Source organism: Corvus cornix, chromosome 5, assembly GCF_000738735.6.
Source record: "Corvus cornix cornix isolate S_Up_H32 chromosome 5, ASM73873v5, whole genome shotgun sequence".
Classification (NCBI taxonomy): domain Eukaryota; kingdom Metazoa; phylum Chordata; class Aves; order Passeriformes; family Corvidae; genus Corvus; species Corvus cornix.
In genome coordinates, this window is record NC_046335.1 from 46,211,133 (window position 1) to 46,225,433 (window position 14,301).

At 41.3% G+C, this 14,301-nt stretch overlaps 1 protein-coding gene across 5 annotated transcripts in view; it reads left to right on the top strand.

Moving 5' to 3' along the window:
- TSPAN4 (tetraspanin 4) overlaps positions 1–14,301 on the top strand; it is a 428,081-nt gene that overhangs the window by 367,560 nt on the left and 46,220 nt on the right. For 4 of the 5 annotated variants that reach the window (XM_039553304.1, XM_039553305.1, XM_019281512.3 and 1 more), the window contains one exon: positions 6,302–6,376. The exons of the other annotated variant lie outside the window; for it this stretch is intronic. In XM_039553304.1, coding sequence (XP_039409238.1) covers positions 6,302–6,376 — 75 coding nt within the window. The remainder of the gene's footprint in view (positions 1–6,301; positions 6,377–14,301) is intronic. 5 annotated transcript variants of the gene reach the window in all.

The window sequence follows — 14,301 nt, forward strand, 5'->3', positions numbered from 1 at the left end:
AATGTAATAATTGTGTCATTGTGCACCATACCACTTCCCACATTCCTTCACATTTCTTGACATGGAGGAGCAATGACACCTTCTTCCAGAGTAAGAAAAGGCTATGTCTAAAGTGCTTAACCCAATTTAAAGCTCCCCAGTAGAAGAGACACATAAATACTGGAGGGGAAGGGATCTAGTGGAGGGCCAGTGTGATGATTGTGGGGCACATGATGTGCAAGGACAGACTGAGAGAGTTTGTTCTGTCTTAAGAAATTAAAGCAGGGAGGATATTTTATTCATTTCTTCAACTATCTTGCAGTAGAGTCAAAAGAAAATAGAGCTTTTGGAAGGATTCACAGGGATGGTGCGAGAGGTAACAGGCACAGGTTAAAACCAAAGGAAATTCTATTTAGAGATGCTGAATATTTTTATTATTTTTCTTATCATGAATATAGTCAAGTGTTGGAAAAAAGTATCCAGTGAGGCTGTGGATGACTGTCCATCTTCATCCTAGGAAATGCTCCTAAGGTGACTGGGCACAGCTCTGCACAGCTTCATGTAGCTGACTGTGCTTTTAGGAAGGGGTTGAACCAGGGAATCCCCAGAGGTCACTGACAACCAGTGTGTTCCTGTGATTCTAAGAGACTCTGTCTTCTAGCAGCCAGAGCTGGTTCATTCTTGAGCACCAAAGTTATATATGTACACACTAGGACCAGGCAGACAAATTAATAACCCTTCCAGGCACTGAAGACCAACTTAGCCCAAAGAATTGTCTGTAATTTCTTCTACTGAGGTGTGTATTCATTAGGAAATGACATGTAATACTGAAATTAAAGATGATCAGTGAGGATTTGGTAATCTAGCCTCACTAAAAGGCAAAATGGTTGTATCATTTGTATCATCACTGTACCAAACTTGCAGTTAATATTACAGAGGAAGGACTGTGTAAATTTTCCATTTTTTTTCTCTTCATCATGGGAGCTGGTGCAGGTGGAGAGCAGTTACCTTGCTAGAACATTTTCACAGGAGCAACCTCCCTGCTCATGTGTTGTACTTCATACTGTCTGTCAGAAAAGAAGCCACCTGTCCACCTTGCAGGCTGTTTAATCATTATGGAAAACAGCACAGGCTGTCTGTTGAAGTTATTTGTTCAGTTTCTTAGGAAGGTTGTGCTAATTTGTATGCACTTTGGTGTAAACAATATATTTGCTAGGCCATGGACTTTAAAATTGTTTTGGAATGTGTCACTATTCCAAAGAAACAGCTGGGTCTTGGTCTTCCTACTACTTTCATGTTTGTTGGAGAGGATTTGAATAACACTTTGCAAGAAACAGGTCTGGCACACTGAGATCCTACTGTCCTTTTCTGAGACAGCCCCCCATCAAACTAAAAGCGTTCTTCAGCAAGCAGTGTAAACACAGCAGTTGCAATTTTGCCATCGGTTATATCATGTTTGGTCTCAAGGCAAAATGTTAGGAGGCTAACAAAACAATTACACATTGGTTTTCATTGTATTGTGCCACTTTTGTCTTTGGGAGACTGAGAGAAGCTACTCCTGACATGGAGGGATGGGCAGTTTGGGCAACATGACCCAGCTATTGAGAAGATTTGGGAAGGAGAGGCGGTGGGGAAAGCAGAAGGCCCCATCCAGTGTATTAGTTTGTGATGTCAGTCATCATGCAGAGAGGCAAGTGTCTATAGCATCTGAGAAACCAGGGAACCCTGTTTGTTTGGGAGGGAAATACAATTAACTTGTTGTTCTGTGCCTGTGTGAGGAGCAATGGAAATGTGCTTTAAGTGATGCACATAGGCTACAGTTCTTGATTCTCCAACTGATATTAACAGGCTGAACAAAACTGGAAGTAGTGGGTCAAAAGCCTGGTACAGATCCGATGGGGATGAAGTTGAAAGTTGGGACCTCCTCTCCTCTTGCAGGCTTTTCTCTCTCTGACAGCAGAAGGGCGGTGCATGTCCATGAGGTGGGCTTGATAGCAATTGCATACTTCCTTTTCCATACTCCTTTAATGAGAATCTATGGGAAAGTCAAAGGCTTTGTAGAATCTGAAGATAGCTGCTGAGAAACTAGCCTTACTTTTCCTAAGGGTTGGAAATCAGCAGTGGTAGACAGAAGGGTGTCACCTCCCTCCTCATCAAAATTTCTGTCGGGTTATTTCAGGTGTAATTTATGAAAAGCTGAGCATTAGGGACCTCTCCACTGAACCTCTGCTGGGTTGCATCCCACTGTTTGACAAGTAGTATGGTGAAGCATTTCTCTGTACAAGGTCAGATTAATCTTTTTTTATGGAGTTTCACATGAATGCTTTGCTTTGGGATTGTAGTTTCTCCATGCATAAATCTTTATTATACCAACAGCCTACAGCCCCAGTGAACCAAACAAAACTCAGTTTTATTCCTCTCTGTATTTATCACCACAGTGAGAGAACTCAATTGGAAAGGAACTCTGAGAGTTTCCAGCAGGCGTGGTGGGGGTTTAGGTGCTGTGAGTCTTCAGTGAGTTCATGTTTCTTCTTTCTAAATTTGAATGGTATATGCCAAGCTGGGTCTGGCCCTAGATCGGGCATCGTTCCCTTTAGGATGATACTGAGGATGGAACTGAAAATGAACTGTTGTTGGAAGCTGCTGTGGAATAGAGGAGCAGGTTGTGCATGTGTCCACGCATGCACTTCAGCCTGCTGAGTCACAGGATGTGCTCTGGTGTGCAGGCGTTGCTTTGCAGCCAGCACAGGCTGAAGCCTTGATTTCTGCTTTCCAAGGTGTTGGTTTGGGTTCAGGTACAGCCCTTCTTTAGAGAGGCAGCATGACAGATGAGCTGACATCGAAGTGCTTGTAGCTTTTACCAGGTGATGAGTTTGAAGCCTCCACATTGAGGTTGATCTCACTTAATTAGCGTTTGTAATAAAAGATACAGCAAAGGTCTCTACTGTCTGCACATGTGGGGATTCCTAATACTTGTTAGTTATCTGTGATATAACCATGTGGGCCCTGTCAATGGATGCAAATGTAAAAGAAAAGATAGAGTTAGATATTTTATATAAAACCAAAATATTTTTCTATGGAGATAAAGCATAATCCTGTTTATCTAGGTTTTGAATTTCTGAACAATGTATGTTTGTTTTGGTTCACTGTATGACTTCCAAGATCTGCAGTGCATGAAATCAAATTCCCAGTTTGGGGGACCCTCTCAGTCTATGCCGGGAAGGACTTAAACATGATACATAACCATCACTGAGAGGGTTTTTATTCTGATATTTCCTAAATCTTGAGTGCTTGACTCCACAATTTTAGCATCTTTTCTGATGGCAGTGTCATACCTATTTCTCTAGTATGACCTGAGGAAGGCAGGAGCACCATCATGGTCTCACCAGAAGGTCCCAGCCTCCTTCTGCTAGTGGACACTGGCACAGCTGGCAACAACAGCTCCCTGCTCCAGTCTGAAGATGGGAGCTTTTAGCAGAGTTGGTGTTACAGAGGAAAATACTCTTGAGACATGAAATTTCACTTAATTTGTTGCTAATTAAGATAAAATTTTAATTAGTGATCCTAGAATTGAGAAATAATGACATGCTTGAGAAAACACCTCCACTTCCCTCCAGACACCTTTCCTTCCCCCTTGCCACTCCCATACTCCCATACAGTACTGGGGGTCAGTGCAGGGCACTTTCCTTTTTAAACCATTTTTTCTTTCTTTCTCCTTTTTTTTCTGCCATGGCTCCAGCACGGGATCCTCCCCAGGCCACCATCTTCTCAAAGGCCTCATTTTTCCTGGGTATCCATGTGCACAGGTGTCCCCTGCCCCCTGTGTCTCCTGCGTGGATCGTCTGCTGCTTGTAGGTCCACTTTTTCTAAAACTTGTAGCCAGATCATATCCTAAGCCAAATCATTCCCCATCTGCTGTTAAAAATGTTCTTACTTAGGGTTGCCTTTCTCCTGCAGTCACTCCCTGGCTTCATCTGTACTCTCTCCATGCTGCTGCATGCAGAGAAGGGATAAAAAGCTTTCTTGAGAGCGCAGAAAAAGTAGATCCCTAAGTTTTATTCCAGTTCCTGGACATACCGTGGTGTTCCAGGTCATGTGTTGTGAAGTGGAACTGGAGGTTATTTGCTTTGGGGAGATGGCAGAAAGGCACCACAGGAGCAGAAAAGATCTGTGGGGTGGTTTGTGCGTTTTCTGGTTGCGTGTGAGCATGTTGGGTGTATGATTTGAAGGTTTTAGCTGCTGAGCCCTCTTCATCTCTATGATGTGTGAAATGCAGCCTCTTGAAAGCTAATAACTTTCCCACAAACATCCACTCGTAGCTGGGTAAGACAAAAGGCTGAAATTTCAGTGCCTGAAATGGAGCTGCCCTGTGTCAGGTCCCTGCTCTAAACAGTATGAGAGGATTTCAAATTAAAGCACCAGAAATTTAACCTGGGAAGAATTGTATACTTTGCCCTGCTTCATTCTTAGAAGTAATTGGAGTGCTATTTTTGACATTCTTCCAAAAGCTTTTATCCTTTCAACAAAAACAAGCACAGAATATATAAGCACACACAATTAAGGTTTGGCAAAATGATAAGCTGATGAAACTGAGATCCTGTGGTAGGAAATGCTGATCACTGTATATAATGGGTAACAAACAGTCTTTCTCCTTTGTTCTAGAAATTGTCTCATGCAATCCTGTCTATGCCAGGGAATTTCATAGGGAGAAAATGATGTTCATGTGCACGTTTTGGAAAAGCGATGCTTTTACGGATGAGCAAAAAAGTATTCTACAGCCAGATGGATAGAGCAAAGTGTCCATGGATCTTTGCAAAGAGGGATATGCTTTGTCCTGTTCCAGTTAATGCTATGCAGCAGGCTGAAATTGTAAAAAATAAGCAAGCTGCACCAAGATGGGTTTGCAAAGCCATACAGAAGGTCAGTGTTGGATGGTAATGATATGGAAATCAGCTTGGATCACAGGCATAAATGAGTTCTGTGATTCAAAAGTGGGCAGTAATAGGATCCAGTGTTAGGGTCAGGCAGGTGTAAAAATACTGGTGATGAAAATTTGAAAATAAATAATTTAAGATTCGTGGGGCAAAATGCAATGACTTTTGTAGACACAGTAATTGTACCAGGGAAGAAAAGTATTTTCCCCTTCGTGACTTCTTGCTCTCCATTCAGTCACATAAATCCATGGGTTCAAAGGTTTGGTTTTGGCTTACCAGGCAGTGCAGAAATTCTGATAAAGGCTTAGTAGCTATTAAACTTTCATAGGTTTGCAGCCTTGTGGTTGAAGAGACAGTAACTGCTTTTTTTCTCTTGGGGATGGGTTTCCAATTAAGTCTGTGTTGCCAAGTATTAGAATTCCAGGCTTACAGGCTGCTAAGTGTGTGAATTTTGTGTTATAGGGAGCTGGACCTTTCCCTGAGCCTAAAAAGTTTCCAAAATTACTCTCTCCTTTACCTATCTATGCAAAACTGAGTTTCATTTAATGCTCTGATAGCACTCACTCGAAAGTCTGCAGGCGCTGTGTTGATGCTGCTGCAGACCCATCCAGCATTGTACCAAAATGCAGAGGATGTGGTTTCCCAGAAGTGTCTGGCATTGCCAACAGTTCCTCTCACTGAAGTCAATCAGAGCTGAGGGCTTTAGAGTATCTGCCTGAAATCCCTGTGTTAGAAGTTTTTTATCCAGCCCTTCGAACTTTTGACTCCTGGGTTTTAGGCGGTTCCATGGCTTAGGAGGAGAGAGAGAGGTGGGCCAACTTTGCTTTGATGTCTTCAGTACAAATCAGCCCCTTTCAGCTGAAACTCCTGGGTGATTTGTGTAGCTCTCTGGAACTGCTTGTAAAGCTAACTTGGTGCACCTTTCACTTCCCCTTGATCCCACAACTACCCTTGAAAAGAGCTATGACTTTATGATGTTTGGCCCAGGCTACCTTCTCTTGCTGTGGGAAGTTAAGCTGTGGATTTCACAGATATCATTGGATATCATCACTAATACCCAGTGGGGAAAAAGGAAAGAACCCAGCATGGGAAGACTCCTCAAGGTTTGCTGTCAAAGAGAGCACTGGCTTGCTCTTTGTGGGGTTTTAGGCTGTTCTGCTGAAACCAGTGCTGTGAATGAGCCCTGCCTGTGCCCAGGCACTGTGGTGTTTCCTAGTCCTTCACCTGCTTTTTCAGTTGCAGCAGCTTTGTATCCTGCTGCCTGTATGACTCCCACTTCCCATTCTGCATGATCTGCTGAATGTACTTACTGTGCATCCAGAAAAAGCTGAAATAATGTTGATGGCTTTTGCTTTTGTTTTATCCCCTGTCCTTTCTTCTCTTGACAGTTTTTTGTCATGCTGTTAATTATATTTCTGTTGGAGCTCACTGTTGTGATTCTGTTCTTCGTCTACACCGACAAGGTAAGTCAAATTCTTCATTTTTCTTTCCCCTTCAGCAAATTTATATGCCCCTTTTTCCTATAAATAAACCATGAAGCACTTGGCTTGGTATGCACATCATGCTTCTGTCTTCTTTGAGACACTCCTCTCAGAAGGAGCTCTCTCAGAATGCATAAACGGCCTGGCAGGACTGGGCTGTCTTGCTTGCTCAAGTGTACGACTCAAGGTCACAGATACTGCCAAGTGCATCTGTCATTAACAACAACAAAAAAAAGAAACAAAAAACCCCACAAACACCAAAACCCCCCACAAAAAAAGCAAAGAAGCCAACAAGCCTTACTAGGAGCATGTAGGAAGAGATACCCATCAGAGTGAATAGGATTTTAAAAAATGTGGTTATGGTTTAAGAGCCACATTGATATTGTTAAAAAGGAAATGTACTCTGCACAGGCAGAGGCATAAAATTCATTATCTTTCCACATTGCTCCTTGCAGCACATGGGTACTTAGAGCCTAGTGGAAAGCCAAAATAAATGCATGAAAGTTCAATAAACACAGCTTTTGTTTGTGCTTTCACATTTTACTTATGTTTGACTATTGTTCCTTCTGTTGTAAGGGCAATATTGCCTATCTGAATTATATTTATCCTTAAAATAATTTTTCTTTCAAAAAATCTTAAATGAATAACTCCAAAGCAAGGGCATAATTGTGTGCCACCTGCTTCCAATCAAAATTAAAAGTCCCTTACATCTGAAGACTAAGGGAACTTGAAAATTACAGGGAAGGTTGCAAAATTTTACCATGAATTAACATTCGTCAGGTACATGAGTGGTAAACACTTTCTTCTGGAATGGGAAGGCAATAGCAAAAAAAAAAAGAAAAACCAAACCAACACCACCACTGTGTTCATTAATAAATAAATTATTAATTAATATAATGAGTAGTATATTAATGACATAAGTGAGTGATTATGTATTAGTCATATAAGTGAGTGATTGTCAGGTGCAGTTCTGAAGGACTTTAAAGAGCTAGGTTCCCAGACAGTGTTCTGTAGCTGGAACGTGGAATTAACTTGCCAGGTAATTACAGTAGAAGGGACAATTTAAAATTACTTGTATGCATTACTGGATTCTGAATTACTTGTCAGCTCTTGGGAGAAAGATCTACACATCATACAGGACTAAAGGCATCTACTTAATATGCAGTGGGCCTCCAAAACCCAAACACAACATTTGGTTATATTAAGAAAGAAAATCAGTTAGAAAATATTATCATGTCATTGTATAACAGACTTGCCTCACTGTGAATATAATGTTGAGTTTTGGTTACAGAAGCGATTAGAAGTGCTAGAAGGGTGGAAAAGAGCTGTTGTGAAGAGGGATTATAGAGACAACCTAGATTCAGTTTGGGAAAGGAAAGAGATTCTCTGCTTAGGAGATCTTACAAAGAGTGATTACAGTTGTTTTAAAATAATGGCAGACTTAAAGGAAAGACCTGTCCTGAACACAGAAGAAATACATGAAAATGTTTCTGATTAGGCTTATAAAATAAATGGGTCTTATGTTCCAAGTCATCATCTTGTAGAACTCATGTTGTTGGCTGGTGTTGAGGCTGATAGATCAGTAAATGTGTGGGTATGGAGGAAAGAAAAAAACCAATTAAGTATTTTTATTCATAGAGTTGTCAGTGCTGTTAGGTTGACAGGTGTGTCACAGAGAGTGTTTGTCCTCACTCTTCAGAGGTAACAACAGTGAAAAAGTACCAGGAAGGATTCCCTTCCTCCTTCAGCCTGTTGGTGTGCAGTGGTTTTTATTGATTCTTAATAAAGAGATCAGGAAATTAACTTTCCTCTGACTCACATACTGCAGGAGGTAGTACCGTGCAGTTGTCTGTAAGATCAAAACAGAGTCTAAAATATGGGCTCCAGTTCAAGTGCAGTTTTACTGAGTTAACAAATTGCTGTAGTCTCTGTATTGCAGATGATCAAATTTGAGGCTCTTAATGTTCCTGTATGAGTTTAAATCTTATGCTGAGGAAATCAATAGTTTGTGTTACACTTGCAGTCCTGCCTACTGCAGAATTAAATAAAACAGCAGCAGCAGCCTAAAACTAATATTTTCATACAGCATGTTTAGAGTTTGTGTGCTGGCTTTCCTGATGTGATAAACAATATTGCCACATGTATGGGAAAGTAGCAAACCCAAACAAGTCCACCACAGTAATTCAGTTAATGTAGATCCTTGGAAAATCAGTGAAGGAACATTCTACACTGACACTTGTCCATCAGAAGAAAGGAAGGTTAGTTTTGTGTGCGAAAGCAGAAGAGGACTCTGCAGATTGTCACTTTGAGCCGTACCAGCCACAGGGTAGGTGTGTATCCATGTGTTTGTGGGCACACTGCGTGGGCTCCCTCCCAGGTGGTGAAGCAGTCTCTCTGGATCCATTGCTGGGACTGTTGCTTTAGTACTGTGTTAGTTACTAAAAAGCATCATGGCAACAGTTCTTTACAACCGTTCACAGACAGGCTTTTGGCATAGGGCTTTTTATTCCCTTACTGTGGAGGGGTGTGGAGCTGTGGACATAAATGGGGAGTCACAACAGCCTCAACTGACCTATTCTCGTTCATCAGCTTGGGAGAAGCCCAAAAAATGCCTCTGCCTCTCATTCTAGTGATTTGGTAGCAGCTTCTCTGAGCTTTTAAGCAGCCAACCTGATCTCATGCCCTAGGATGTCATCTTTTCTTTTCTTGATGGATAAAGGTTTATCTTGATCTCATGAGATAAATGCTGCCCTGAAGTTCAAAACTCTTTCTCTGAGCTGGCTATGCAGTGTGATACTGTGAAGAGAGAGGGACTTGGAGAAAGCTCAGAAATCCAGAGTGCAGGGAGGAAAAGTAGTAGTGCCTTGTTTCTTGGAACTGCACTGTAGAACTCCTTGGCAGGGCCTGTGCTCACACCTTGTTCTCTATTCCTCCAACTGTCCTGACTAGTTGTGTTGCAAAGTACAAAACTTGGCTTCTGCAAATGTGAATGTGGGCTGTGGTGGAATGCGTTCCTGTAGGATGGTTGTATGGAAAAACCGATAGCCTTTTTATTTTGTCCTGGCTGTTGCCAAAGCAGCAGAAGGACTGGTTCATAGGCTGTCTTCAGCTCAACGTGAGCACCTGAGGGACTTGGAAACTCCTGTTGACATTTGCACACGTTCATATAAAAGTTCCTAAAATGTGGCTTTTAATTTTTTGATGTCAGAAGTACCAGCCCAGGAGATGTGGGCATTGAATGGAGTTTGTGTGATTATGAAAACTGAGGCAGGTTGTTATCGTCCCGGGTGCAGTACTTTTTCAGGCTACATTTATGCCCCCATTTGTAGCAGTCCAAACTCCAGGGACATTTCTGGAGTCATGTGGATGGTTGTGTGCATGGCTGCCTATCTATAAGAGGAATTTTCTCTTTAGTATGTTTTATTTTGGTTCCATCAATACAGAGCAGCATTTGATATTTCTGTAAGACTGACATCTCTATATGAGACTCTCTGTATTTATAACAAATCCACGGAGTACTGAGAGGGTTAACCTTAATTTTATTGTGATAAGGAGAAAGCAGCAGAGCCCTATCCTGTCAGAGATTGGATACTCATATTTCTCAACACCAGATTGGATCCTGCTAGAATGTAAATTATGCTAATAAAATGCACAGTCTTGTACCAGTTCTAACTTGTATAATCCTCCTGGTTTTAGCATCTGTATTTATTTTTCATTTGATGATTCTTCTGGCGGCACAGAAAAAGAAAAGTCCATATTTACTTTTTTGCAGCTGTAATAGGTGAGTTTTTCAGTAGATGTCTGCATTTTATATGATTTACAGGCAGACCTATGTAATGCCCACAAATGAAAGAACATAACTAAAGCACCGTCATGTGTGGTTGGTTTTTTTGGGGTTTTTTTTTTGGAGTGGGGTGTTTTGTTGGGGGGTTTTTTGGTTGTTGTTTTTTTTGGTTTGGTTTGGTTTTTTTTTCTTTTTAAATGTCAAACTGAGTAACATAAGCCAGGAAGGAACAAAAGCACTGAAGAATCACTGACTATGATATTTGATTATGGGAGCAGTTACTGCTATTGGCAACTTGAAGTTAAGATGAGAATTTTCAATAAAGATTAGGCCATTAACTCGCTTGGGTCCCTGTGAAAATTACAGCCTAAATTCCATGCCTGCTTAGCTGTGTTGAAAATGGCCCACAGAATAGCCCACAGAGGATTGAAAAATAATGGCTACTTCTGTTTTTCATGAAATGTGTGAAAATGATCTTGTTTTATATGCTGCTCCTCTATAGTTTTTGCTGCTGTCTTGTAAAAAAATGTGGTCTGTAGATAGATGCATTTCTTGCTTTTGTTTTTGAAAAGAAATTAAAAATTGTTTTAATTCCTGATTGATATTTTGCCTCCTCCCATACAAAGATAGCAGGTTGGAACTTAGTGGATGTGATTTCAAGTACAGCTCAGTCCTCACAACCTCTTACACATTTGACTTTAGAAAATGGAAAAACAGAATCTTTTCCACCCGCTGCACTCATGTACAGTTGGTCACAGAAATTATCTGATCCTGCTGAGCTGCTCGCTGGTGTGAGGGAGGGATTCTCAGAAAACCGATGGAATTATTCATATAAAAAGTTTAGTTCAAGTCTGCTGCAGAAACTTGTTCTCACTGAGCTTCTGTCAAGAGAGCTTAAAAGTTTTCCATGTTTGCCTTTGACAGTGCAGCAGTAATGTCTCCTTGGGTAATGAAGTGCCTCATGTTCCCAGTCAGCACAGCCCACAGGGCTGTCCAAAACACACACACAGGACATGCTAACATTGCTGAAAGTGGAGGAACAGAGCCTAAAGTGAAGAGACAAGATCACCCAAACTGTATGCAGTTCAGAGGTGGTCTTAATTTACTGGAAAACAACAGGCTGTGGAAAATCCTGCAAAACTGACAGAGTGGTCGCCGCACCACTGTTCAGTCAGATGGCCCTTTTCTAGCAATGTTTCTCCATCAGCATTTGACTTTGCCTACACCACCCCCTTCTTACTGTTGGAACTCTTGAGTGGTGGTAGAATTATTGGGTGCCTGTATCCTCCTTTGCCACTGTGAACAAGGCTGTTCCTGCTGCTGTGCAAGGCTGGGATCATTTCAGGACCGAATCTGTGTGGGTAGTGTGCATACTTGTCAGCACGCAGAGAAGGCTTTCTAGAGGACAAGGCCAATTTGAACTCCCTCTGGTATTTCTGTGGGGATGTGCAAGTCCTGGCATATGTATGTAGCAGTTCCTGAGCAGCCTGTGTGTTAATGCTTTATTTTCCAGTTAAGGTTCCGTTTGGTTTGTCTCTAAAAGACCTTTAAGATTATCGAGTCCACCAATCAAGCAGTTCCTGGCATGTACCAGCTCTCTGGCAGTGTTCTGGAATCTGGGTTTTGCATTAGGTGCTGACGCAGCTAAAACCTGTTTCTCAGGATCAACAGGAGTAGCACTGCAGGCAGATGTGGAGGAATCTACAGATTGCCTCCTGGATGGTGATGCACTGCAATTACTGCTGTGAGAGTCTGATGTGTTAGCGCTGGTCAAGTATTTTATTTCTCTAATGCAAAATAATGTTATATAAATGGTGATATAAAATAAGAAAAGACAGAAGTGTCTCTGTGGTTTATTTTACTTGGTAATAAGCTTAATTTTAACTAGTTTATTAGCATTTCAGTACTGGTGTCCCACAATAGGGAGTTGCAGAAATTTCATCAAAAGAATTTAATTATAGCCGATTTAGCTCGGCAGTCAGGCATAGGTTTAAATCTCTCCCTGTTCAGCATAGAACCTAAGTGCACGCTTGAACCCATGTGACTGATTTCATCGTATGCTCAAGTCTTGTTAAAGTTGATCTGCACCTTATGGGTCTCTAAAAGAAATATTGCTAGGAAAATGCTAATGACAGTGAAAATTTGTGGAGTGTGTAAAGAGGCATCACATCTTTCATTCCATAAGGAATTCAGTGAAAAATAATGAATGTTTTCTTAAAAGCATTATTGGTTAGCTTTTTCCATTTGCTCTGAACATCTTTCTGTTTTGTGTCTTGAACTCCAGCACATCACTTTAACCTTTTATAGGCAGGAGGAGGTGAGGGGCATGGAATCTATTTGCCTGTGCAACTGGAAAAACCAAACACACAAAGGAAATCCCAGTAGTTTCACTAATTCATTTGTCTAAGTAGGATTTCACTGAAAGTGCACTTCCAAAATGTTATTAACAGGCTTGTTGAAGGATAGCACAGTATTGATGAAAAGAATTAAGTGCATGCTCAGAAATAGGTGTATTTAGGAACAATAGCTGCAGATAAAATGCATTAGGGCTTCCCATTGGGAACTCTTGATCAATGGTTGATCAAGGCCTAATTGATTCCTTGAATAAAACGTTAGCAGGGGAATGGGTGCAGGGAAAGGAAAATCAAACTCTCCTAAATTAAGCTCCATGCCTAACACAAGTACTCTTTGTAAAGATCAGATAATGCAGCAGCCTGCCAGCTCTTTGTGCCTCCTGTCTTCCTATGTTGGCTGAGTTCAGAAATGAAGATGCAGGTCGGTGTCTCAACCTCGGCAGTATGGATTTTTGCTCGTTTTGCAGCAAGTTCAGTATTTTCCGTAGTGTCCTGCTGCACAGTTTGGAATAGTTCTTTTTTCTCAGGAGAAATCCAGTTCTAACCCCCAGCCTAGCTAACTGGGATATTAGTTCCCAGATCTGTATGGGTGAATTGAACACAGCTGTTGCTGCCATTTGTGCCTGGCTTAAAGCCAGCCAGATCTATCTTTTATTTCCTTACATCACTAAATTTGTCTAAGAGTTTCCTGATAAATACTTGGTAATGTATCAGTTAATCTGCAGCAGAAAGATATGTAATTTGGCCTCCTTCTTGCTAGTTTGCAATCTAATTACAGGTTAGCTCATGATCTCAGGAGCATGTCAAATTGTGTCTTTGTTGTGGAGCACTTTTACGTTTATCTGTTTCCCATACCTCAAGTTTCAGGTTTCATAGTAGAAAAAATGTAAGTGGTGCAGGTCTTCAACCAGCCTCTCCCAAGGAAGACTCTGGAGTACAGTAGTGGTGGTTATTAAATACTTTGCATGTCTGTGTGCTTTCCATTCATCCCCTTAAAGGGTGTTATAGGAGGTGAGTAGTTCAGCTCTGCTGTTGCTGACTGGGAGAAGTGATGTGAAATGCTAAATCCTGAGGGTGCAGTGTGTTTCAGGAAATACGTACTGCCCTCGTGTCTGAGTGAATGGAGTGGGACCTTCCTGTTCCACAAGACCAGTTTTTACTCAGTTTTGACTTAGCTGTGGTCACATAAGAAGCCATTTCAGCATCTGGGTGGATCTGGAACTGAGTGCATGCCAGTGTTGAGTACTGACAGAAGTAAAGTGAGAGGCCCTGGCTTACACACGCCTCATCAACATCAGCTTTAGCTGGTGACTGACCCCCAGCTTGCATCTCCTAACTGCTGGCACTCGTTTTCTACAATTTTATTTGACAAAGAGAAGAATAGCAGAAGGAGAAAAGAATGGTTTAGAAAAGTGATAAAATAAATAATTAAGGCAGCTTTAGGCATTTAAATACAGGCAACATCAAATGCTGAGGGATGACTGAGGTAGTATATTGAAGCAGACAGCACATTTTTTATTCATTCTATGAACATTTTTGATGTGTCACAATATATTTCAGGCAACACTAGAAAATGACAGTAAACTAAATGCTTAACATTTTTTACGTATTAGAAAAAGAGAGGGGAAGATGATATTTTGTGTTATCTGACTGTAAGCAGGCCAGTAGCATATAGTCCTTGTCTTGGATTTGTCAGCTGCAGTTGAAGAATGATGAGCTAGGTTGATCACTTTATTAGGCATAATTTGCAGCTGAGGTTTTTTAAACTC